Here is a 14913-nt window from a genome sequence, read left to right as displayed (position 1 = left end):
AGAATTTAGTTTGTGAAAAGTTGTAACAACCCGTTACAATATATCTGAGACTAAATTGAAGCAAATTGATACAATAATAATTGTTGCAAATTTATAGCTAATTTGCTTTCTCACAACGGGGATTTTGCTACTATCCTATAGACGCAAATAAATTTTCGAAACAAATTTATAGCAAACCAATTTTTGTTATAAAAATACGTACATAACTACAATATTATTCGTAACTATACAACCCAAAAACTGTAGTGTCCTTGATTAGAATAACATTGTCTAAAACAAGCTACACTCACATAGAGAAAAAAATGAAATGTATATGCGAATTTTACCTACTCGTCTATAAGCTCGTGTGATTATGTGAAAAGTGTATAAAAAGAAGAAAACTTCATATGGTTTATGTTCCGTATTGTAAATGAGTCCTACATATTTTTGTAAACTAACCCAATTTCAAATTTTCAATTTGCTATATAACCTATAATGAAACTCTTTTGCACTTTAATTTTGTAGGATATCAATATACAACTAATTAGACAGCTTGAAAATAACTAATATCATAACAATATAAATATTCCAGTGAAAATATGCATACAATACTAATTTGATGTATGTTACCTGTCTTATATCCTTTCAATCCTAACTAATAAACATAATCCCTGGAAAATGTAAACCACTGCAATTTTGCATCTTTCAAGTTGACGTCCGTTTAGTAAACCGTTGCCAATACCAATGCTTCTCCCAAACTTGATACATGGAATCCACAGGGATCCCTTTTGTCTCTGGCAAGAGCATGATGACGAATAACGTCATTATAAAGATCCAACCGCCGTAAAACAAGAACGCACCGTACTTGAAATCGCAAAGCGTTACCAAGAACGTCTGAGAGAGAGCAAACGTTGCGGCGAAGTTCACGGCCACGCTTAAGCTCTGACCAGCCGGCCGCATCTTGAGTGGGAATATCTCACTCGGGACCAGCCAGCTCAATGGCCCCCATGACCATCCAAACCCAGCCGCGTATATGCAAAGTAACACCACTACCGTCACGGCGTAGCCCTTCTTCATCTCTCCGTCCCCGGTGGCTCCCTCTGTCACCGCTAGCAACGCAGCCACTGCCACCTGTACATGACTATCAATTTTTGCATGCATGGTGATAAGCATAAATATATAATCCATGACTTAACCTAATTAGAAGTTTAGAACGTACCTGACAGATAAACATCTGAATACCACCAGCAATAAACAATAAACGTCTACCAAACCGGTCAATAACCATAGTTGAGACAAGAAGCGAACCAAGATTAACCAACCCGAGTATCAAGGTCGCGATAAGAGCCGGACCAGAACCAAACCCAACCGATCGAAACAGAACCGGCGCGTAGAACGCATTAACCGTGATCCCGGTTAACTGTTGAAAACATGGTATCGCCACAGCAACCACAAGATGAGGCCTATACCGTCTTTCCAATATCGTCTTCATAAAAGGTTCGGCTCTAGCCTCTATGGCTAGCTGGCTTGACCTAGCCAACGCCGCTAGCTCGGTTTCCACATCAGCTATGTTTTCGACGCCACGTAGCTTTAGCAACGACGCGTGAGCATGTTCGTGTTTCCCACGGGCCAAGAGGCTAGAAGGTGTGTCGGAAATGAATAGACATCCGACGGTCATGATCGCGGCTGGTACAGCAGCTAGGCCTAGTGAGATGCGCCATCCGTTGTGAAGGCTGTCCGTGCCGTAGTTTATTAGATTGGCTGCTACTACTCCGACACCGATGAAGAATTGAAAGCCGGAGTTGAATGCTCCACGCCATCGCGGTGGCGCTACCTCCGAAAGATATACCGGTGCCGCCTAGCGTACGTACGAGTTCACATTCAAAACTTTGTATTTTTTTTAGTTACCTTGTAATAGATTTGCTTACAAAAACCAAATACAAGTTAAACCGAAACTAAACTGTCTACAAAGCGCATAATTTTGAAGTGTAGTAACAAACCAACAAACTGAAACAGAAAGTGGACCATAACAGTTTTAGTGTAGTAAAAATTTATAAAAGTTGTATAGTTTAATTGTCGCATAAATATAATATTAATGCAATATAGAAAAGTTGTCTATTTTTATTATTTCATAAATATAATATTAACCATACGAACTATATATTTGGCTTCAGGTTTTATAGAAGTGATAAAAAAGAAAAAAAAAATCAAAATCAAAGAAACTAAATCATAAATCGGATGGCTCACTTTTCCATGTATATCTACACAAACAAACAAAATTATATTATGGACTTGAAATTGGAACTACAGCTACCTGGTTGGTGAAACCAACACCAAATCCTAGCAAAATCCGACCGGAAATGAGCATGGCTATGTTGGCAGCTAAACCATTGATCAGGGCACCAAAGAGGAAAGTGAAACCGCCGAGGATCATGGTGGTGCGGCGACCATAAGCCGCAGTGAGACGGCCAGCCACTAAGGAAGCGACTAAGCCGGCGACATAGAGGCTAGATGTGAAGGCCGTAAGAAGTTGGCTGTCGTAGACGCAGTACACATTCGTCTTAGCTTCCGAAGCTTTTTTAAGAACTGATGGAAAGAATTTCTCAAGAAACGGCTTCATAGTCGTCACACCCCCTTTGTTAAATTTAAAAATCAAAAATTAAATTAATTAGTATAATTTGGTTTTTACTTAAATTTTAAAAACTTGTTGTATGAGATGATCCTTTGTGTGCTAGAATTATAACCTGAGATTCCGATGTCGTATCCAAATATGAGACCGCATGAGGCAGCCACAATGCAACTCATGACAACTGTGGCTGTGATCTTGGCGTCAATGTTGCCGGCGTCCGAGTCATCAAGAGCCAATCCTCCGATAGCCATTTTGCTTATCCCTTACGAATGCATGAAAAAGTTGCTTTTGTTGTAAACCCAAATGAACAAAGAGAATACATTAAAGAGGGCTTTTAGGTGAATCTTTTAGTTAGTTGGCGTCATGACTTGATGGTGCAAGTGTGCAACCACTTATCAATTTTTTCTTATGGTTACAGTTTGTACACAAATACATACGTCTAAGTCGATTGGACTACTTACCTATATATACGTAATAGTGAACTATGCTAATTCACGTTAGTCAAAAAATACCATATGTAGATAACAATAGATCGAGTTGGGTATAAACATCCTTATACCCATTAAAAATATAAGAATATGGAAATAGATACCCGCACACAAAGACAAAGTTTACATAATGGTGGTTTGTCACGTGTTCCACCATTTTGGTAGGAAGAATTAAAGATGTTAGTTTCAGCCTCAGTGCTTTTAATTATAGTAACGTATACAAGCGTGACGACATGTATCACATCACGAAATCATTTTCTGAGATGTACATTTTGACTAAATGTGTAATATTTGCTTAATTTTGTACCATTTTTCGCATGTAGTGACGAATTAATATTTGGCTCCATTAAAGCATTTTTTTTTTAAATATAAGCAAATTGAGAATGAACCCCATCAATTAGTTGGTTTGTATAAAAACATTAATTAATAATATCTATGCAATGTGTCCATGACTAATTAATATATCTATTCATTTCTCCATAACATCTTTAAGATATAAAATTCCAAATGCGGAGTCTTCAACAATAGAGCTATTGGGACTTTACGTTCGAATCAACCACCTCTTGTGATCACTTTAACAAGTCTTTAGCAATAGAGATATATTGGCAGTTTGGCACTTTTTATAAGTTAATGGCCTGAAAAATTTAAACTAGCACATAAATTAATGGCCACACCAACACATGCTTGTGTAGCAACTATTGAAGGCGTGATCTCGAGATAAATCTTGATAGTCGTATAATAAGGTTTAAATTTCTCTGAAGTCCTAATTGGACAAACCTCTTTTGTATTGAATAAGAAACCACCTTCTCTAATTTCTACATTATCTTTGAGGTTTCAACCTAACTATACTCGCTACAAATTGTCAGAACGCGTATTGAACTTGTATATTATTTAATGTGTTTGAAACCTGCTTTAGACAAAAAAACAAAAAAAAAATAGGGGATATAATAAATTAAATTATTCATTTTTTGGGTTGGAAATATATATTTAGATTTTAACTTTCAAGATTGTCATTTTAAACTTTGTTTGTAATGTAATAGACAAGTTATTATTATTTTTAAAAGATCTAGTTGTAATTAACTATATTGACTACTTTTTAGATTTCAAGTCTACCAAAAATATACATTCATAAGAAAAGCAATTTATTATTCGTTTAAGACAAACTAATACAATATATAATAACACAATCCCTCACCAATCTCTCAGAACACTAGAGCCATTATCTTCTCCAAGGTAAGAAAAATGAATGCTCTAACAACTCAAACCCTAATCGTCATAGTTTTTCTCCTTATAATTCCAACATCATTAGCAGCACCACCAACACTCGAAGACAGTTTCACACAATGTCTCACTATTTTCAAACCTTCCGACCAAGAGTCCCCAATCCAAAACTTCACATACACGCAACAAAACCCTAACTTCCTCACTATCCTCAACAACTACGTCCGTAATCTCCGTTACTTCAACGGCACGACACGTAAACCAGTAGCGATTGTGACCGCGGCTCACTTCACTCATATCCAAGCTACAATCAACTGCGGCAAAAAACTCGGACTCCAGCTCCGGATCCGTAGCGGAGGCCACGACTACGACGGTATGTCTTATTTATCCACGGTCGATTTCGTCGTCCTCGACATGTTTAACTTACGGTCAATCGAGATCGATCCAAAACTCGAAACCGCGTGGGTACAATCCGGTGTGACCCTAGGAGAGATCTACTACGAAGTTGCCAACAAAAGCAACAACCTCCGTGGGTTCCCAGCCGGAATCTGCCCTGGTCTCGGCGCTGGTGGGCATTTTAGCGGTGGAGGTTACGGAAACATGATGAGGAAATACGGTTTATCGATTGATAACATTATAGACGCTAAGATCGTCGATGCTAACGCAAGAGTCTTGGACCGGAGCTCTATGGGAGAAGATCTTTTCTGGGCCTTACGAGGCGGTGGAGCCGCTAGCTTTTGTGTTGTCTTAGCTTGGAAGATCAAGCTTGTTCCGGTGCCGGAGAAAGTTACCGTCTTTAACGTTGAAACGGTAGGAAACAGAGGAGGAGTAACCACTACCGATCTTGTAGCCAAATGGCAAGAGATCGCTGACAAGGTCGACAACGATCTGTTTATAAGATTAACGTTGAGCTCAAGTAACAAGACTGTTAAGGCTTCTTTCATGGGAATGTTCTTAGGAGACTCCGAGAAGCTTCTAGAGATTATGAACGCCAAATTCCCGGAACTCGGTATTAATAAAACAGAGTGCATAGAAATGAAATGGATCGAATCGGTTCTGTTCTGGCTTAGTATCCCACCCAATACAGCACCAACATCGGTCATGCTAAACCGGATTCCGCAAAAGCAAATCTTCCTCAAGAGAAAATCCGATTACGTGCAGAAACCGATCTCGAAACCCGGTTTGGAATCGATATTCAAGATTCTGTTAGAGAACGAGAACGTGACGATGGCTTGGAACCCGTACGGCGGGAGAATGAGCGAGATACCGGAGACAGAGACGGCGTTTCCTCATCGAGCAGGGAAAATGTTCAAGATTCAGTACTCCTCGAACTGGTTCGTGCCAGGTGAAGCAGCCGCTAGAGATTGCTTGAGCCAGACGGAAAGAGTGTTTGACGCAATGAGCCCTTACGTGACTAAGAATCCAAGAGAGGCGTTTTTGAACTACAGGGACGTTGACATTGGGAAGAGCTTGAACTCAACATACGAGGAAGGTAAAGTGTATGGAGTTAAGTATTTTAAGGATAACTTTGAGAAGTTGGTTCAGGTTAAGACAAGAGTTGATCCCGACAATTTTTTCCGATACGAGCAGAGCATTCCGGTGCACATTAGCCGCCGTTAGAGACTTTTCTTATTATTTGTCTTGTTTTATGTTAATCTTTTTCTGTTGTTGTTTCCCCATCTGTATTAATTAATAAATAATATATAGTACTTGTAATTTACTCCATAAGTCTATGGTATTTTTTTTCGTTGTACTAATATATTATATATTTGTTATAAAACATAACGCAAATATTTATAGTATTATTATATTACATATGTAGTATGTATGTGAAACGAGAGAGAGAAAAGAGGTAAGTGAAAGAATTCATTCTCTCTTAATTATTGTTATCTTACGATTACAATCAAACAAATGAACTTATATATAGGAGTGAGAAATACACTTACTTACTACTTAAGAAACTTGAAGAAGAAGTAAAAAATGAGATAAACATCACTAATAGATAAGTACCCTCTCATTAAATACTTTATTATGTAAAAACCGTATAGGATAAAATCCGTGATAACGAAAAAAGAGTACAATGACATAATCTCCCTTTTATAGCAGATAAGTCTTGTTTTTTTCATAGGTTTCGTAGATGACTCATATCGATCACTTTTTGCTTAGAACAAACGAGTTTACTTTTCTTCATATCTTCCGTCGATGATTCATATCGATCATTCCCTTCATTCTTCTAATCTAGTCAATATATGACAAAGATTTTGAAGAGAGATAGATCTTCACCATTGACATTCTTCTTTCAGATCGATAATTTGTGTGTTATTTGCTACCTCGTTAAAAACCTTGTCATGGAAAAACTCAGTGGGATAAAAACCATGATAATGGAAAAAGAGTGCAACCACACAAATCATCATATTCTCCCCCTGGAAGTATCATCTTCAAAAGATGAATTTTGATCTCTGAAGATGCATTTTGAATGAAGTAGCAGGAAGCACCTTTGTAAGTACATCTGCTACATTGTTATTTGAGCTGATGTATTGGCTATCAACTTTCTTATTCTTCTCAAATTCTTGACCGTAAGAGAAGAATATATCTTGTCTTGTCGTTCTTGGTGTAGCTTCCTTTGATTTGGGCGACATATGCAACAAAGTCTTCAAACAGAGTTGTTGCCTTTCAGTTGCTTCTTGTTAATGGGTCCAAACAAGCATTAACTAGTTGATGCTGATCGAATCCTCAGTTCGAAGTTTTTCGTCAACATGTTACGAGGCTCCAATCTTAGGCAGATAACTATTGATTGACGTTCAAGCATCATCTGAGCCATTAGGGATTCTCGATATGGCATATGAAGCAAAACTATTTTAGGATGACTTGAATAAGCGACGACCAAAGTTTGTCACTAAAACGTCACAAAGTCGTTGTTTTGCTATATATCTTTATATAGATCCGATAAAAATCTTCCATCTGCAAAAACAACTAGACCAAACTCGGGGTTTCTAAAAAATAATAATCTCAAGTCATCGTACCTTTGCAATAGAAGATACATTCTAACTCATCTCAAAATTTACACATAGAGAATGAGTTATATGCTGGAAAGAGATTAGTAGCAAATGATATACACAATATAAATGCTCGTCAGCATTTATATATGATCTTATATGACTATATATATATATATTTATTTGACTTCCTTTAGAAGTGATTAGTATAACATCTATTTCGATAGATGTTTATTTTGGAATATCTAGAGACATATTTGTCTTTCCAAGATCTTTTATTCTGAATAACTCTTCAAGAGTTTTGATGATGTTTAAAATCATCGCTGTTATGAGTTTTCGAAGACATAATTATCATATCATATATTTTTCGGGATAAGCTCTTCAAGCATCTCATGAGATGTATTTCAAGTCATCATATAACATCAATTTTGTTTGATATAGGGTACTTTAACAAAACATGGCACGACACACCATTTTGTTATATATCATTATACCCTTTTGATGCTTGGACCACTAGTCCAAAAATTACTCGTCTATTATACGAGTTTATATAGACCTGACTACCTCTTTTATAGGCCAATATATATCTCTATATGCTCACAGAGCGGAGATTTATGATCCTCATTAATCACATTGCGCGATATAATATTTTATTGTCGACATTATGTCTTTGGTTCCATATTTCCCATAATGACATGGTTAATCGAGATCTCTTTAATCATTATATAAATAATTTTATTCAGGTACCTGATTTCGTTATTAATCATATCAATCGGTTTCTCTACTCCTCTTGAGGAGTATCTTGCTCCTCTTTAGGTGTCTATGTGCTCCTCTCTGGGAGTCTATTAGCTCTTCTTAAAGAGTCTATCTACTCCTCTTTAAGAGTTCATTTGCTCATCTTTTGAGAGTATAATCCTATTTTTAATTTGCTCCTTTTTCTTTTTAAAGATTTTATTTATCTAAGGAACCAAAGTAGTCTATCACGTTTCTTATGTGTCATAGGCTTAGTATGTCATCCGCCAGAGACATATTTTATTGGAGCATTTTTTAGTTGGGATGTGAGATTTCTTAGAACTACAAGTTCATATTCATTTATGTGAGGATCAATAATTATATGAAATCTCATCCATCACATTTTTGCATTTGATTTGCAATATATATTTTGAATAGTGATCTGTTGAACTTTTAAACTTTTAAGTTCATATTCATTTGTTTAAAAAGACCCTAAACTATTCGATGATTCTCCCATAATGATGGAGAATTTTATCATCCAACTTGATGATATGCAAATCTTGCAATAGGCACATCTCTCATAAGATGGTTCAATATTATTAGAGCGTAGACTCATCTCCTGCATCTATATATTTCATCCTCTTTAGATGATATATTTTATGTGGTGTGGAGGAGCATTTAAAATATGCATCACACCACATAAGATTTGAAATAAGATATATTTGATCTCCAATCATGAATATATAACATGGGAGAATTATTTCTTTCAAACTGTTGGCCTCATATATAATATTTATTAGAACAATTCTAACCAATCAATTAGCCATATCATCTTCATAAAATAATTCAAAAACAAAAACAATTAAAATTAATTATGGAAACCACTAACTAATTGTCTCACCTAAGAAAAGGAAAAAATACAGAATTGTAGGGACCACTAATTTTTTGTAAAAGTTGTTGTCTTTATTTTCTCCGAGAAGAAATCGTTGAACTGCACTCCAAAATGCAAAAAAAGAATAGTTGGACCTTATTAATCAAATGGAAAAAAACTCAACAATATGAACAAACACCACTAAGTACTAAGTAGTAAATATATGGACCTTATCAATCAAATGGACAAAAAATTACTCTCTGTATACTAGATGCACACTCGGTCACTCACTCATACATATATGCAGATAAAATACTTTAGGACGTAGAGAATCACATAAGTCGAGTAAATGTCAAGACAAATCAATATGTATCCAACAACCAAAAAAAAAAACAGAAAAAAGTGAGTAAATATCGAGGAATTCAACGAGAGATATTAAAATAGTTTCAGAATAGTTTATGGATATAACGACTTGACCTCTAAACAAAAATTAAATAGTCCTTAGATAATAATAGAGTTTCAACAGTTTTGTGTGTTGTACACTTCAAAATAATAGAGCTTAGATAAATCACCATAACACTTGTCAAATTCCTACAAAAAATATAAATTTCAAATTATAAAAAACAACAGATAATTTAAATATAAAAACGAAAATTAAAGTATTTACTTGTAATTGTGGAAAATAATTATGTCGGTAAGGTCGGATCAGTGGTAGCAACAGATAACTGAGTATTAGAAATGAGAGTTGAGTACTGAAACATTTTATCGATTTATCTTGTAATTAATATACATACACAAATTGATTAAGTCACATTTTAGTGATATTGGACATAAACAAAAAAAAAGGAAAATTATTTATTAAATACCTGAAATGATAATTTTCTCTTTGATGTACCACATTTTTTTTTGTTTCAAGAGCATTCAAATACCGACCATGAAGTCCGACTGTTTTGTTCTTTGGTCGTCCAACAGTAGCTTTTCTTTTAATTCCACTTGCGTTTGGAATTTTTTCGTCTTCTTCTCCTTCCAAAAGTTCAACATGTGAAGTTGATAGCATCCATGCATTAGCTTTTACAAGTTCCTTTTTCTTTTCCTTTAACTTTTTAAGCAACTGACATGCAGCAATAGATGCAATCTCACGGAAATTTCGACATAAATGGCTGTAACGCTTTCCAATCGATTGTGTTACAGATCCATTAGTTATCTCTGTACGATAAGAATATATGCTTCGTGATTTTGCCTCTTTACTCCATCGAGTCAAGATGTAGGTACATGGAATTCTTCTAACATCCTTTTTATCCAACACTTTCAATGTATGACGACATAAGATCCCAACAAAAGAATACTTCATGCAACTACACTCTACTGCTTGGTTTATAGCATCATAATTAACCAAATGCTCTTTCGGTCCACCACGATAAGATACTTTGTATTCATACACCATCTCAGACTTACTAACCTTTTTTGCAACATAATCACCGATAACTGTATATTGCTTCTGAAACAAGCTAAAAACTTCAGGTGTATACACTTCTTCTGCATGCTGCAACATCTCTAAAGAAGCCAATAATACTGAAAAGGTATGCATCATTTTGAAGTCTGCGGTTAAATCTTTATATCGTCGATCATCCAAGACTCTCTCATAGTGTTCAAAGAAGGACAATAAGTCATAGCTGCTCTTCAAGTATCTTTTCAAAATATTATTTATACTTTCACTACGTTGTGTGCTCACCATATCTGCTGTAAAAGTATGACGTCCATACACCGTTGCCCATTTTTCTCTCACATCAAACACATTCTTCAACCATATATTTTCTGTCAAATTATGCTTCTCAAGCATATTACTCCATGCCAATAACCAATTTTCTTCCTCCTCTTGGTCATATACACAATTTCCAAAGTCTTTGGCAAATTGTCCTGGCTCGTGAAATACATGACTCAACTTCTTTGCAGCATTATGGTAAATATGCCAAACACATAACCTATGCTTTGTTTCGGAGAACACCTTTGTTATTGCATTCGCCATTGCTGCAGACTGATCAGTAAGAATTGTTTTTGGTTGTTTTCCAAACATTGCTCCGAGAAAAGTCTAAAAAAGCCACTTATATGACTCTGTGGTTTCATCATATAGTAAAGCAGCACCAAACATAATAGTTTGCTTATGATGATTCACCGCTACAAATGGAGCAAATGGTGTATCATATTCATTGGTCTTATAAGTTGTGTCAAAGCAAACAACATCTCCAAAAAGATTGTAATCACTTATAGACCGATCATCTGCCCAGAAGATATTCGTGATCATATCATCTTCATCAAGTTGCATTGAATAAAAAAAGATGAATTATCCTCTTTTTTTTTTTTGAAAGTATTCTAAAACTGCTCCAGCGTCTCCTTTTACCATTTTTTCCATTCGCTTTCAGTAAATGTAATTTCGATAATCGTTCTCCAAAAAACCCAGATTTTCTCGTCCCCCAACTTCTCTACTCATCATTTCGACGGTTGCTTTTGCTGAAATTCCTGACATCTCAGCATCATCAACATGTTGTGTTTGAGCGACAAAGAACATCCGGTTTCCTTTTATTAAATGCTTCATAGGCGTCTTCACTAAATCATGGTTGTGACTCTCGTTGAAAGACACATCTTAAATTTTCCTGTCCTCTGAAGGTAGCAAGTCATATGAGCTTTACAACCACATCGAGTAATTCGTTGTGAATAATTTGTTTTTTTCTCGGTTTCCTTCCTAAACCCCTCTTTTGAGCAAACATAAAGAAGCCCCACCACCTTTTTTTTTTCTTCCTCCGTTGTTTTCTTATATCGAAACCATGTTCTCCTCCAAACTTTTTATAAACATTATATGCAGATTCATCAGAACTAAACTCCAATCCAATACACATCTCATCTTTCTTCTCATTTTTTGTGTTTGGTTCTAAAGTAGAAAAATTCTTCAGTTTCAACATAGTCCTCTTTGTTGGCAATTTCATCTTCTTCTTCCTCAAATTCGTCGTCATCACTTACTGAATCATATTTTTCTACTTGAAACTCAAACTGTTTTTGACTAAGACAATCGGGCTCACCCGAGACTGAAACTTGCACACTACATTCATATTGATCATCATGAACAAATTCTTGACCATTCTCCATCGCAACCTGCAATAATTTATATGATATTAATTTATTAATATATCATATTAATTTTGTCAATAAAAGGAAAAATAAACTATTAAACAACAAGAAAATAAAATAATGATGAGCATAATTATGATGACGAAGAAAAGAAAACATACACTACAAAAAACTAATGATGACGAAGAAGAGAATTAGGAGCATAATACAACGAAAACTGTAGATTCAAGAATTATACATACAGATAAATCAAAATTTGAGAGAGAAGACACCAATACCAGATGGACGTGACACGTGAGGATGGGAAGAGAGCATGACTTATTCGTTTGTTCTTAATGATTTTTAATGGTTGGACTTTGGTTCGTAGTAGAAAAGCAAATCTCTTTATTCATGTGAAAACTAGGGTTAATTGACTTTATATATGAGATTTAAAGTTATTCATTTAAGTATTTTTTTCCTTTTCGTAGGTGAGACAATTAGTTAGTGGTTTCCATAATTAATTTTAATTGTTTTAGTTTTTGAATTATTTTATTAAAATGACATGGCTAATTGATTGGTTAGGAAGGTGGGGGTGAATAAGATGGGTTCACCCCTCTATTTATTACATACAAAATTGCATGTTTCATGTAAAAACAAAAAGATTAAATAATCATGAATCGTTTTGCAATATCTTGGAGTTGCACTATGAACGATTCATCATAACTCATTTTAAGAGTAAACATCATGGATGTTTCACTTTATCACATGCGACATATATATGTGATAAACTATAGGATATGACTTCACTAGTGTTATATGGCTCTGGGGTGTCAAATTCACCAAAGTTTATTGACTTATTGTCGATGTGGGATTCCTTTAATTCTCCCCCTCGAAATGATAACTCTTGTAGTTTTATAAGATGTGAGATTAGTATTACCCCTTCCCAAGATGATGACTTTTATGTCCATTCACCTTTGACCGAATTTTATTTTTAGTTTGGTTATATTTGGGGTTTAATTTGGGATTTATTAAGGAAATCAAACCATCATATGTATACAATGAGCTTGTTAATCCAAAAAGATGGTGAATGGGCCAACACTATATGATTCTGGAGGCATAGCCTACTACAGAATTAAGGAGGATGTATATAACCATCGACTCCATAAACAATAAATAAAAATTTAAATAAATTTAAATAAACTTAAATAAAGTCAACATAAATTAGATGTTACCTCAAATATGAATGAAGTGTAGTGCTTACAACTTCATGAAATGTGAGCTGGGACATGCAACACTTCTGAAAGAACTTTTGTTCCTCTGAACAAAATCACAATGATTTTTAATATCATTGATTGACCGGGATGGCTTGACCAGTAATGTTATACTTGAAGCATAAGAAAATCTCATATTTACTATTATTTTGTCATCTTTGTTTTTGCATGATATAATCATATACACGCGTGTCTCCAATATTGTCGATCTTGCGATACCATATTTATTTATAGTCTTAACATAATAATTTTATTAAGACAAAATGTCTTTGAAACTCCATGAGTTTCTTTGAGACTTTGGAGAATACTAGACATCGATAATTATGAATCTGATGTCTTTGGAAATCGAGAGACTAGCTCATCTAGACCTTCCAATTACTTTTGCACTGCATAAAATATATTTACACTTGCTTTATATATTCTCATAAGAGAAATATATTTTTGATTATAAAGAAATTTCATTTTCTTTAAATCTTATATAACACATATAATTATTCTTTACGAATAAACAAAATTAAATAGCCTTTTGTTATATTTGATTGTATAGAAGGCAAAACCGATCTTTGCGGAAAGGACATAGCCACTACAAGAATATTGAATTTTTGTAGCATCCGAATAATGCTATCTAATGATATTATAACGTTTTAAGAAACGCTCTATCATCGCCCGTGATAATAGGTTCACCACTTCCGATAACAGTTTTTGGTACTGCTATCTTATCTTCATCAAATATAGCGCTTTCTTCTATGCTCTCGTATATTTAACAATAGCAATAGTATTTTGCTATTTTATTACACCAAATTTTGTAAAAATTACAATTTACCCAGGGTTTTTTTTTAATTTTTAGATAATTTGACAAATTAACAATGAAAGTGCCATAGTTTTATTATATTTATATAATACAATAATACAAAATATCATTACAAAACGTGTTGAAATTAAATTCCTACATTCAGAAATTCTTTAATTAAAGAATTACACAGAAGAGACCTATATTACAAAATAAATTACAAAGCTCTTCATCTTTGGCTGAAGAAATGCAGATTGCCTATCATCGTAGGGTCAAGTAGCTTGAACAAGTCCATCATTACTTATCTCTTGTTGAATAGAATTTTCCCAGCCATCCTTGGCTTCGAGGAGCAATCCAGAAGTGCTGAGAAGTTTTTCTTTTCCGAGGAGCCAACTCAATCTCCTCGCCTTCTTCCTCATCCAATTAGATTAGATCTGCAATAGAAAAACCCAGCAAAAGAATGCATTAGATCAATGAAACAAGAGGAAACAAACTATAGGTGTCATCTTCAATCGATGAATACAAATGGAACATAAATCCAACTAATTTTCCACCGGATCTGGTAGAAAAAAAATTGCTTACTCGAAAGAAAGCTCTTGTGGGTTGAAGAGATAAAAGAGAGCTCTCTCCAACTCGAAACTAATTCGTAGTCAATTTATTTGCAGAGTTGAATTAGAATAATCGATTGAAGAAAAAAAAAAGAAGTAGATGGCTAAGAGAATGAGGGGAAGAACCGAAGAAGTGAGAAAAAGAAAAAGGGACTAAATTTTGTGTCCACTAGATTGATTTTAATCAACGGTTGATATTAGATTAGAAACGCCACATCAGCTATCC

At 34.7% G+C, this 14913-nt stretch overlaps 2 protein-coding genes and 1 long non-coding RNA gene across 3 annotated transcripts; 1 reads left to right on the top strand and 2 right to left on the bottom strand.

Annotated features, from left to right (window-relative positions):
• On the bottom strand, window positions 546–3099 carry LOC104777434 (sugar transport protein 5-like). Its single transcript, XM_010501699.2, has 4 exons — window positions 2724–3099; window positions 2294–2613; window positions 1199–1837; window positions 546–1110 (listed from the first exon to the last, which is right to left on the bottom strand). Exons 1-4 carry the CDS (start codon window positions 2857–2859, stop codon window positions 685–687), a joined length of 1521 nt encoding a protein of 506 aa, XP_010500001.1. The 5' UTR covers window positions 2860–3099; the 3' UTR covers window positions 546–684.
• Window positions 4246–6116, top strand: LOC104777433 (berberine bridge enzyme-like 4). Its single transcript, XM_010501698.1, has one exon. It carries the CDS (start codon window positions 4339–4341, stop codon window positions 5935–5937), a length of 1599 nt encoding a protein of 532 aa, XP_010500000.1. The 5' UTR covers window positions 4246–4338; the 3' UTR covers window positions 5938–6116.
• Window positions 14150–14913, bottom strand: LOC104777432. The gene is made up of 2 exons (XR_766281.2): window positions 14662–14913; window positions 14150–14513 (listed from the first exon to the last, which is right to left on the bottom strand). It is a non-coding gene; the product is annotated as an uncharacterized LOC104777432 (long non-coding RNA).

This window comes from Camelina sativa, chromosome 3 (genome assembly GCF_000633955.1).
Source record: "Camelina sativa cultivar DH55 chromosome 3, Cs, whole genome shotgun sequence".
NCBI classification, from domain to species: Eukaryota; Viridiplantae; Streptophyta; class Magnoliopsida; order Brassicales; family Brassicaceae; genus Camelina; species Camelina sativa.
Note: the sequence above shows the minus strand (reverse complement) of the source record. Positions and strands in the feature narration are given on the sequence as shown.

Coding starts and splice junctions, on each gene's coding strand:
- LOC104777433 (XM_010501698.1), top strand. CDS start 4,339: ATGAATGCTCTAACAACTCAAACCCTAATCGTCATAGTTTTTCTCCTT.
- LOC104777434 (XM_010501699.2), bottom strand. CDS start 2,859: ATGGCTATCGGAGGATTGGCTCTTGATGACTCGGACGCCGGCAACATT. Junction 2,614..2,723: donor ATACGACATCGGAATCTCAG/GTTATAATTCTA, acceptor AATTTAACAAAG/GGGGTGTGACGACTATGAAG. Junction 1,838..2,293: donor GTGTTGGTTTCACCAACCAG/GTAGCTGTAGTT, acceptor TACGTACGCTAG/GCGGCACCGGTATATCTTTC.